This window comes from Syngnathoides biaculeatus, chromosome 5, assembly GCF_019802595.1.
Source record: "Syngnathoides biaculeatus isolate LvHL_M chromosome 5, ASM1980259v1, whole genome shotgun sequence".
NCBI lineage: Eukaryota > Metazoa > Chordata > Actinopteri > Syngnathiformes > Syngnathidae > Syngnathoides > Syngnathoides biaculeatus.
The window spans coordinates 8,093,160-8,104,469 of NC_084644.1; the positions used below are offsets into that span (position 1 = coordinate 8,093,160).

The following is an 11,310-nucleotide window of genomic DNA, read 5'->3' on the forward strand; positions in this document are numbered from 1 at the left end:
AGCTTTTCCTGATAATAAACTGCATAGTAGAAATACATGTATAGTTTAAATACTTTATATAATAAAATAATTTAAGAAATATAATTACTTTTTGCTTTAAATGTATGCTTTAGTAGTAGAGCAGGCTAGGCTGGGATTGCATTGCCGTATCTGTTGCGACCCGGCCCCCAGCCATGTAAACTTTTTTTATTAACAAAAATGTAGAATAACTTTAAACAGCAATAATTTAGGAGGAAAAACAAGCAAAATTTTTCTTTTTTATTTTTACAAAAAGTAACCCAAAAACCAGCCAATCCAGTTACGCTTTCTTAGTATGTGACGTCACGTGACTAAGAAAGCGTATCTTGATTGGCTGGGTGTTAGTTTCTGACCTGGAGTAAGCCTGCCTTGTTAACACTTAATTTAGACGGTGAATTTCAGACAGCGAATAGACCTCGTGCACCTACGTCATAAAATCACGTGACTTTTGTTTAAGTCGCCATATTGCCAGTCAAGCTAAGCATTGCTCAATGCTAAGTTGGTTGGAGACCACACGAAAATATGTTTTGGAGCACGACGCCCAGAGTCTTGTCCGATACCGGCAGACATTTAGAAGGTGAAAATAAACGATGGTATGTGGAAAAATTAGATAAACGCGGCATAGAGGACCCATATTTAATGTCGAAATCGATGTTTTCGCTGGTCAGAAATTGGACTGTTACTTCGCTTCTGCTGGTCTTAGACAACTTCATCTCCACAGGGATCTGGTGAGTAAATTTTTGAGATTTACACGGAAAAGTTTGAAAGCGTCTAAAAGTCTGGGCCCATACAAATACTTGGCTGCTTGATCTGTTCTCAGGAATAAATCTTTTTTTTTTTTTTTTTTTTTTTAAACACGCATTGTTCTCAAATGAGCCAACTTGGCATTATAAATAATTTTTGGTAATTTAAGATTGAGAAGAATAATTTCTACCTGAAATGAAGCGATGGCTTTACAGGCGTGTGCGTATTTCGGTTGGGCACCATCCATCACGTTTAATTGCCGAAATCCATCGATCTTTTCTGGTGTTTTCGTCTGGTATTCCATAGAACGACCTCTTTGAATATCTGTCCCATCTGTCGTGACAACCAACAGCCCAACAGGTCTCGGGTATTGTAAATATTTTCCTCCGGTTCAACGTCTCCCACAATGTCGAGGAGCTCCGTTTGACCGTCAATATGGCGCCGTGAAAATGGTGACGTCACGTGCACGAGCTCCATTGTAGCCGGTTGAATCTCAAGAGACGGCGTTTTTATTTCGAATCTTGGTAGCACATATTGACTTCCATATAATTTATAAAATATATATAAAATATATTTATTTTATATATATATATATATATATATATAAAATATAATTTAATTGTATTTTCACTGCAGTGCAACAACAATAAAAGTGACATAATAACCTTGTTAAAAATGAGGCAAAAAGTATTTTGTACAAATATATTTCATATTACTTTCAATTGATACACATTGGATGATAATGTAGTAAAGATCACCAAGTAAGATTATATATACATTGGCTTTGGCTGTTCTGGAGAATTTATTATTATTATTTTTTTTTTTTGCATGAAAGCAGTGGCGTAGTGTGGGTTGCCAAATATTTTGACCCTTTATGTTCTTTTGTCTCTAGCTATGAAGATGGCCAAAGCAAATCCAGCCCTTGATGCTCGTATCACACAGAACATTAAATTTGGTAGTCAATAGGCAAAAAGTATCAGGAAGCCGTGTCTGGAAAAAGAACAAGTCTGCCATCTTGGTTGGAAGCAGCCATTTTAGAGTTCTTTAGCACCTCTCAAATTTAAACAAAAATTCAGCGACCAGTCCCTCCTAAAAATTTCCTATAGAACATTTCTAAAAAAAAAAAAAATCAAAGAACTATAGAACTTTAGGACCCAAGTCCTCTAGAATTTCGATAGAAATTCTAGAGAAAATCACAGCCAAAGTTTTACAGAACAAGTTGTTCTGTACAAATTCTATAGATTTCTATAGAAAATTTTTAGCGATGGTTAGTTTCACTTAATCATATTTGGTAGGAATATCTATACTGACTCGTAAAAAATGTCTCGAAATATTTTGCTCAAAAAGAACACAAGAAGTCTGCTGTTTTTGGTTTGAAGTTCAAGGCTTGTTCAAAACTAACATACGAAGTTTTGTTTGTTTTGAATAGAACAATTTTATCCTCTTATATTTGACGGGTAGAGATGCTAATTTGCGACAAATCTGAGTTTTTCGTTCGATCATGGCAGTAAGGTTTGATCCCGAAAGTCTATAACCGCACCCCCACGCTGACTTTGCAAAGGAAGTCTGGCGTCGCGACCCTTCCCCACCCCGACTTGGTAGTTTCTTTGATGAAGCAATCATGTTTTCTTGGATTTTTAAATGGCAATTACATTCAATTCGCATTACATTGAAACGTGTATGAATTTTTTTTAATATGGTCTTTCCATATTCCAGATTTGGATCTATCGTGTGAATATTTGGGACATAACATCTGCGGTAAATGGGTGGTTCACTGTACAGTATTTGGATATTGTTCACAAAGGCTGCTTCCATCTCTCTACAAGGCGGTCTGTGTGGCGTCGGCGGCGTTGGTTGACCTCTCCCCCCGAGATTTGGGCTCCAGAACTGACGTGCTAAGATTAGCTTGCTCCGCTCTAGCACTTGCATCATTGCCGCCGCCGCCGCTGTTCGCGAGCAGCTGGCGGTCCGACTGGGCCGGGGGTTCCGGCGGAGGTGACGCGATCACTCGTTCTATGTGCTCGTTGGCTGTCCTTTCAGTCACAATCACGTAGTTGGGTTCCAGCTGGTGCGAACTGGAGCGGCGCTGCAACGCATGCTGTGTACAGGAGAAAGACCGCTGCCGGGGGGTCGGTTGCGGTGACAGGAAGTGAGGCGTCACCGCCCTGGGGGCTTCCTGATGCCTCTCCCTGTCCTCGTCCTCCGAGGTGACCTCCTGCAAGGTGCTGATAGGCCGGGGCGAGCGACCCATGACTCTGGGGGGCACCAGGGCGGTTGCTGATTGGTTGAGCTGCGGCCGCCAGTTCTGAGGGGATGGGTATTGGACGCTGGCCATGGACCAGTTACTGTCGAGACATCATTTAAGTTGATTATTATCATCGGAAAGAGCCTCTTTCACAAATTATGTCGACAACTGGCTTATAAAATGTGAAAGGAGGAGTTCCCCAAGGTTATGTCCTAAGCCCATTTGAATTTCAAATTTTTCATGCGTCATGATGGGTGCCAGATTGCACTCTGAAATGTGAAATCAATTCTAACTGTATGGTAGGAGACATAGAGAAGTAATCAATTACTTATGGAAAGAAGGAGTTCCATGAGGTTCTGTTCTTAGCCCCTTTATGTTTTCAATTTGCATTAATCCACGTGGCTGTTCAAAGATTACATATTCAGCACGTTATAATGTTTACTCTGCATATTCTCCGATATGGACACATTGCAGAGTGTCGGATTGCACATTCAAATGTAAAAAAAAAAAAAAAAAAAAAAGGGTTACGGAAAAGTACCTTGGTGTAAAAGGTTCTGTCCTTTGCCCACTTACATTAACAGTTTTTTGTTATGCAAGTGATGATTACATATATTTTAGACATTTGTAGATCTTTTCCCTTTGCAGGTTTTCACTATCCACACACCAAATTCCAAACTTTACCTCTGTGGGGATGTCATATCCCGATGTGCCATGATTCCGGAGAAAGAGGCACTCCGTCCTTGCGTCCCGACCCACGGAGAGTACATCAGCGCCCGTTCCTCCCAAAGCATGTCACTGGCTGCGTCCACGGTGGTGGGCTCCCTCTGGATCTGGTGGGCCAGCAGGAGCTCCAGGACCTGGTGGTGCAGGCCTTCCCTGGCGACGTCTACGGGACGGCGCCCCCTACGGTCGTGCAGCTCCAAGTTGGCGCCGTGGAGGAGCAGGAGCCTGGCGGTGTCGTAGCAGCCGTAGAAGGCGGAGAGGAAAAGTGGCGTCTCGCCCTTGTGGGGAAATACGTACAGTAAAACGCCGTTTATCACTGGAGATACATGTATTCCAATTTTTGCTGATTTTTTAGAAAATCTAGTTATTTGTGGAAAAATTGCAAATTCACCACTATTGAGATGCCATACATTGACACAAAATATTATTTGCAGGTAAACTTCAACCGGGAGGGACGACTAAATGGGTTCTCGATGTTATTTTAAACCACCCCTCAATAAATTCGATTCACAGTGAAAATGTATCCATCAATCTTTTGAGCCGCTTATCCTCACAAGGTTCGTGGGAGTGCCGGAGCCTTGTCCCAGCTGTCATCGGGCAGGAGGCGGGGTACACCCTGAACTTTTTGCCAGCCAATCGCAGGGCACACACAGAGACAGACTCAAGAGTCACAGTCACAATCACACCTATGGAAAATTTAAGGTCTCCAATTAATGCAGTGATAGTTTAATACAGTTTTAATGATTTTCTTGGTGGCACGGTGGGGCAGCGATAGAGTATTGGCCTCACAGTTCTCAGGACCAGGATTCAAATCCTGAATCCGCCTGTGTGGCCTTTGCACGTTCTCCCCGTTCCTGCATGGGTTTTCTCCGGGCACTCCGGTTTCGTCCCGCACCCCGAAAACGTGCAACATGAATTGGACACTCTAAATTGCCCTTTGGTGTGATTCTGAGTGCGTTTGTTTGTCTCAATGTGCCCTGTGATTGGATGGCAACCAGTTCAGGGTGTAACCTGCCTCCTCCCTGTTGACAGCTGGGATAGGCTCCAGCACTCCCCGCGATCCTCGTGAGGATAAGCGCCGAGCAAAATGGATGGATGATTTTTCTTGACGGCATGGTGGCGCAGCTGTACAGCGTGGGCCTCACAGTTCTGAGAACCGGGGTTCAAATCCTGGGCCGCCTGTGTGGACTTTGTATGTTCTCCCTGTCCGTGCGTGGATTTTCTCTGGGCCCTCCGGTTTCCTCCCACATCCCCAAAACATGCATGAATTGGACTCTCTAAATTGCCCCGAGGTGTGACAGTGAGTGGGACTATTGTTTGTCTCTATGTGCCCTGTGATTGGATGGCAACCAGTTCAGGGTGTAACCTGCCTCCTCCCTGTTGACAGCTGGGATAGGCTCCAGCACTCCCCGCGATCCTCGTGAGGATAAGCGCCGAGCAAAATGGATGGATGATTTTTCTTGACGGCATGGTGGCGCAGCTGTACAGCGTGGGCCTCACAGTTCTGAGAACCGGGGTTCAAATCCTGGGCCGCCTGTGTGGAATTTGTATGTTCTCCCTGTCCGTGCGTGGATTTTCTCTGGGCCCTCCGGTTTCCTCCCACATCCCCAAAACATGCATGAATTGGACTCTCTAAATTGCCCCGAGGTGTGACAGTGAGTGGGACTATTGTTTGTCTCTATGTGCCCTGTGATTGGATGGCAACCAGTTCACCGGTGACCCTCATGAGGATAAGCAGCTCACACAATGAATGAATTAATGGGTGATTTTTTTCGGATTTGGCGTTGGCCCGCCTTCCCTACCTTATTATCTTGGAGGTCCACAGCGGCACCGTAGCGAATGAGAGTCCTGGTCAGGGAGAGGTGGTTGACTGAGCACGCCCAGTGCAGGGCCGACCTCCCTGAGAAAGGTAACGGGGGTCCCGGTAGAGAGGTGGGGGGGTTGCGTGGGGACAGGAAGAAGGGAGGGAGTAAGTCAGCCAGTGAACAACCATTACACAACAGAGTCCAGAGCCAGAATGGAGGGATGTGTTTGGACATGGGTTGCAGGAGGAAAAAGGCAAGAAGAGGGAGACAATGCCAGGAAACAAAGTTAATGCTCCTTGATTAACTTTGTTCGGAGTCAGAGGAAGGCAAGAGGGGGACTGGAGGAGGAAGAGAGGGGAACACATAGAAGGAAGAAGGAGGTAAGTTACTCCGTCGTCACAAGGACGAGTCACCACATGCAGCTCTTCTTACCCGACCTTTTCATTGAAGTTTTACACCCGTGTAGACGTTCCGCACGATTTGAATAGATCGAAAAAGCAATTAGTCCGTGTCAGTGATTCTCGCGTTATCGCCAACATCAGAAGCGTAAAAGTGTTATATAAAAAGTTATATAAAAAAATTGTACCCAAATAAATGTTTAAAAACAGAATTATTAAGGGGTGAATACAATTGTGCTTAATTGAAAATTTAACTCTACTTAAATGTACTATACAGGGTTAAAAAAAAAATTGTTACATCAGGCACCGTTTGAATAGTTAATTCATCGATTCCGTCGCTTCCTTCGCCTTACAGCCACAAGGATTTTATTCGAGGAAATTTTTTTAAAAATGTACAAAATTTCACATTCTATATGTGACTTTATGGCAAATGCAAAGTCGTCCGCGCTTCCGTCACTGGAAGGTGTAATATAACTGCTAATGCTAGCATTTCTAGGTCCATTATGGCTAACAATTTCTCCAATATTTACTCTGTAATATGTAATATGTATTTTCACAAGGGTCGTGGGAAAGCTGGAGCCTATCCCAGCTAGCTAGCGAAAGGTGGACTCCACCCGGAACTACACCCTGAAGGCAGGCGTGCGTACCACTACGCCATCAGAGACTTGCTCATATGTATTTTAAATTGCAATATATACTGTATTATATATTGCTCTCAATATTCATTCTTTAGATTATAAATACAGTCCATCTTTATGTCTCTACATGTATCTCGATCATCTTACCAGTATGATCAGTGTTGTTGACAGACACTCCAGCTCTGAGCAGCTCCAGAACCACTCGGTCCAGTCCACTGCGCACGGCACGGATCAGAACCACTGACCCATCAGGGCCGCACCATTCTGCAGACTTCCCACCAATTGCACGGCACGTATGAATTTTAGATGTGATTTAAAAAAAGATGTAATTTGATAAATGGCATGTGCAGACCTGCTGAGGAGGACTAAGCAGAGGTGGAGGCATGGCGTTCCGGTCCCACCCTCTGGAGGAAGCTGATGGGAAACCACAGGTATTGTATTTAAGTTCTGTTTTACTCTTGATGTGCATGGAGATGAAAACAGGTTTCTGAAAAAGGTCCACTGTTGTGACGGATGCACAACTTTTATGATCGATGTGTTCATCTGCGTATGACAATAAGATAGAGTAAATGTTCTGTTGTTGTCTCACTTGGCAGCGGCCTGCACGGTTGCGGTCCTCCCGTCCTGTAGTGTTTGACTTCTTCCTGGCGTCCGCACGTCCTCACGTCCTCCAGGGAGCTCTGCGTGACGTCCGTGTCGCTGGCCATGTCCTGATCCCTTTTCAGAGGCCTTAGGAAGACACTTTCAACATTAGGTCGAGAAAACCTACGGAATTCCTTTCCTCACACCAGCCAAATGCCTCGTTGAGCAGGTAAACTTGGGACCGCTAGTCCCAAAAGACTTTTGTAGTCCGGAGAAAAGGATCGAGTTCTGAGAGAAGGTTCAAGTACCCAGGAAACGATGTAGTCCAAAGAGGATATTCTTGTCTTGAGTACTAGTCCAGAGAAAGGTTTCTAGTGCCCAGATAAGTTGTATTGCAGAGAGAATGTTTTACACCCAAGAGAGGGACGCAGTGCAGACAGAATAATCTAAGTCCTAAATTACTAGTTTGAGAGATAGTTCCAGACTCAGAGAGGATTGTAGTTCATAGATAAGGTTCCACTGTGAAGAGAATGTTATTGTTCTAAAACGTTCTGGTCCCAAGTGAAAAATCAAGCTCTGAGAGAAGACTCTTGTTCTCAGAGAAAGTTGAAGTCGAGAGGAAAAGTTCTAGTCTTGTGAGACTGCAGTGTACAACCCCAAAGAGGGTTGTAGTCAAGAGAGAAGGTTCCAGAGTCCAGTGAATGTTTTAGTTCAGAAAGACGGTTCTAGATCTATGGGAAGTTTGTAGTTCAAAGAGAAGGTTCTGGTCCTTAGAAGATACTAATCTAGAGAAGCTGAAGATATAGTCGTGAGAGTAGGTATTACTTCCGAGAGGGTTCTAGTCAAGAGACTGTTCAAGTGTCGAGAAAAGGTTATAATCAGAAAGAAGGTTATAGTCTCAAGAGAAGGTTGTAGTCCCCGGAGAATATTCATCTCCATGGAGAAGATTCTAATCTTAAAAGGATTTAGGGCCAAGAGAAGGTTCTAGTCTGAGAGAGGGTACAAGTCTAAATCCCTATGTTTTGGTCACGGGTATTTGAATGGTGCAAAGCTCATGGTCTGACCTCATCCTAATGGCGTCCTCTCCCAATGGTTCCCTCCTCCTCTTCTTCTCTGCATCCTTGGCCTTCTTCTTTTTCCTGACGCTTGTCTTGTCTTTGTCCCTGTCCTGGCCCGGCCTTCCCCTGGCCTCCTGCTGGATGGGGTTTGGCGTCCAGGGCTTGGATTTACCATTTGTGCTGGTGGAGCGGTGGTTAATCCGCTGCCCTCCTGCCACTTGACCTCCCCCATCTCTCTGCCGCCGCTGCCGCCTCACCCGCCTCACCACCAGGAAGATCACCAGGGCCAGGGCCATCAGCATGCCCGTTGCTATGGCAACCACAGCCCACAACCATGCCGGCGTCGGCTCTTTAACATGAAACATTAACATTTTAGGTTAATTATGGACAATTTCACTGGTCCTTAAAGAGATATTCAAAGAGATCTTTCTATGGAATACCAGCTGAAAAGACCAGAAAATATCGATGGATTTTGGGACCTAAACGTGATGGATTGGGCCCAACCAAATACACACGACTGTGTAGCGATTATTTCATTTCTGGTAGGAATTATTCTTCTCAATCTCAAATTACCAAGAAGTATTTATGATGCCAAATTGGCTCATTTGAGAACAATGCGTATTGAAAAAAAACAACAGCAGGAAGTCACCTCCAATGTACACGGAAGCGTGTTGCGGCCACACGTCTGTCGGAGAGGTTTACGGAGGTTAAGTGTGGCCGCAATCGCTTCCGTGTACATTCCGTGGAGATGACTCCATCCTCTTTTTTTTTTTTCAATCATAATTACTGAATGCGATTTTGTGTAAAACCAGGGGTCATTTTTTTAAATATTGGTATTTCTATTGAATACTAGCTGAAAAGATCAATGGATTCCGGTAAAGGTCAACTTGTGGCCGAACGCTTCAGTTTTCGCGAGCTGTCAACGCGTCACTATGTGGGATTTATTCCTGATTGAGAACAGATCCAGCAACTAAGTATTTGCATGCGTCCAGACTTTTCTACGCTTTCAAAGTTTTCCATGGAAATCTCGACGACTTACTCACCAGATCCATGTGTAGATCCAGTTGTCCGAGACAAGCGGAAGCGAATTAACAGTCCAATTTCTTATCGGCGATAAAATCGATACGGGTCCTGTATGCCGAGTTTATCTAATTTTTCCACACACCTTCGTTTATTTTCACCTTCTAAATGTCCAACGATATCAGACAAGACTCTGGGCGTCGTGCTATAAGACGTATTTTCGTATCGCTTCTCACTGACTTAGCATTGAAGAATGCTTTGTTAGACCGGCAATACGGCGACGTAAACAAAAGTCACGTGATTTGATGACGTAGGTGCACGAGATACATTACAAATAATTGGTTTTTGTCATATATGTAGACAAAGTTTTGACTATCAATGACTAGCTTTAAAATTCAAATCATAGCTCTTAAAATTCAGCCTCTGAATCGGGAATATCTTTTAAGTGCTTCTTTTTATTCTTCTTCTTTTCCTTTCGGCTTGTCCCGTTAGGGGTCGCCACAGCGTGTCATCTTTTGCCATCTTAGCCTATCTCCTGCATCTTCTTCTCTAAGCCCCACTGCCCTCATGTCTTCCTCTCTCACCACATCCATAAACCTTCTCTTTGGTCTTCCTCTCGTTCTTTTGCCTGGGAGCTCCATCCTCAGCATCCTTCTACCAATATACTCACTCCTCCGCCTCTGAACATGTCCAAACCATCGAAGTCTGCTCTCTCGAATCTTGTCTCCAAAACATCCAACTTTGGCTGTCCCTCTAATGAGCTCATTTCTAATCCCATCCAACCTGCTTCTCCGAGCGAGAACCTCAACATCTTCATTTCTGCCACCTCCGGTTCAGCTTCCTGTTGTTTCTTCAGTGCCACCGTCTCTAATCCGTACATCATGGCCGGCCTCACCGCTGTTTTTTAGACTTTGCCCTTCATCCTAGCAGAGACTCTTCCGTCACATAACACACCAGACACCTTTCGCCAGCTGTTCCAACCTGCTTGGACCCGTTTCTTCACTTCCTGACCACACTCACCATTGCTCTGGATTGTTGACCCTAAATATTTGAAGTCGTCCACCCTCGCTATCTCTTCTCCCTGTAGCCTCACTCTTCCCCCTCCACTTTTCTCATTCACACACATATATTCTGTTTTACTTCGGCTAATCTTCATTCCTCTCCTTTCCAGTGCATGTCTCCATCTTTCCAATTGTTCCTCTGCAGGCTCCCTGGTTTCACTGCATATGACAATATCATCTGCGAACATCATGGTCCAAGGGGATTCCAGTCTAACCTCATCTGTCAGCCTATCCATTACCACCAAAAACAGGAAGGGGCTCAGAGCTGATCCCTGATGCAGTCCCACCTCCACCTTAAATTCCTCTGTCACACCTAAGGCACACCTCACCATTGTTCTCCTGCCATAATACATGTCCTGTACTATTTTAACATACTTCTCTGCCACACCAGACTTACGCATTCAGTACCACAGTTCCTCTCTTGATACTCTGTCATAGGCTTTCTCTAGATACACAAAGACACAATGTAGCTCCTTCTGACCTTCTCTGTACTTTTCCATGAGCATCCTCAAGGCAAATAATGCATCTGTGGTACTCTTTCTAGGCATGAAACCATACTGCTGCTCGCAGATACTTACTTCTGTCCTGAGTCTAGCCTCCACTACTCTTTCCCATAACTTCATTGAGTGGCTCATCAACTTTATTCCTCTATAGTTCCCACAGCTCTGAACATCCCCTTTGTTCTTAAAAATGGGAACTAGAACACTTTTCCTCCATTCTTCAGGCATCTTTTCGCCCGCTAGTATTCTGTTGAATAAGTTGGTCAAAAACTCCACAGCCATCTCTCCAAATTGCTTCCATACCTCTACCGGTATGTCATCAGGACCAACTGCCTTCCCATTTTTCATCCTTTGTAGTGCCTTTCTGACTTCCCCCTTAGTAATCATTTCCACTTCCTGGTCCTTCACTCTTGCCTCTTCAACTCTTCCTTCTCTCTCATTTTCTTCATTCATCAACTTCTCAAAGTATTCTTTCCATCTATTTAGCACACTACCGGCACCAGTCAACACATTTCCAT

General features: G+C 44.3%; 1 protein-coding gene and 1 long non-coding RNA gene across 2 annotated transcripts; one reads left to right on the plus strand and one right to left on the minus strand.

Annotated features, from left to right (window-relative positions):
- Positions 1 to 244: 244 nt before the first annotated feature.
- Positions 245 to 10,316, minus strand: notchl (notch receptor, like). Its single transcript, XM_061821197.1, has 7 exons — positions 8,218 to 10,316; positions 7,161 to 7,300; positions 6,924 to 6,985; positions 6,719 to 6,842; positions 5,533 to 5,630; positions 3,689 to 4,008; positions 245 to 3,107 (listed from the first exon to the last, which is right to left on the minus strand). Exons 1-7 carry the CDS (start codon positions 8,580 to 8,582, stop codon positions 2,582 to 2,584), a joined length of 1,635 nt encoding a protein of 544 aa, XP_061677181.1. The 5' UTR covers positions 8,583 to 10,316; the 3' UTR covers positions 245 to 2,581.
- LOC133501434 (uncharacterized) lies at positions 5,774 to 6,860 on the plus strand. Its single transcript, XR_009795178.1, has 3 exons — positions 5,774 to 5,915; positions 6,494 to 6,572; positions 6,743 to 6,860. It is a non-coding gene; the product is annotated as an uncharacterized LOC133501434 (long non-coding RNA).
- Positions 10,317 to 11,310: the final 994 nt, after the last annotated feature.

Coding starts and splice junctions, on each gene's coding strand:
- notchl (XM_061821197.1), bottom strand. CDS start 8,582: ATGTTAATGTTTCATGTTAAAGAGCCGACGCCGGCATGGTTGTGGGCT. Junction 7,301..8,217: donor GAGGACGCCATTAGGATGAG/GTCAGACCATGA, acceptor TGTCTTCCTAAG/GCCTCTGAAAAGGGATCAGG. Junction 6,843..6,923: donor TGCTTAGTCCTCCTCAGCAG/GTCTGCACATGC, acceptor ATTGGTGGGAAG/TCTGCAGAATGGTGCGGCCC.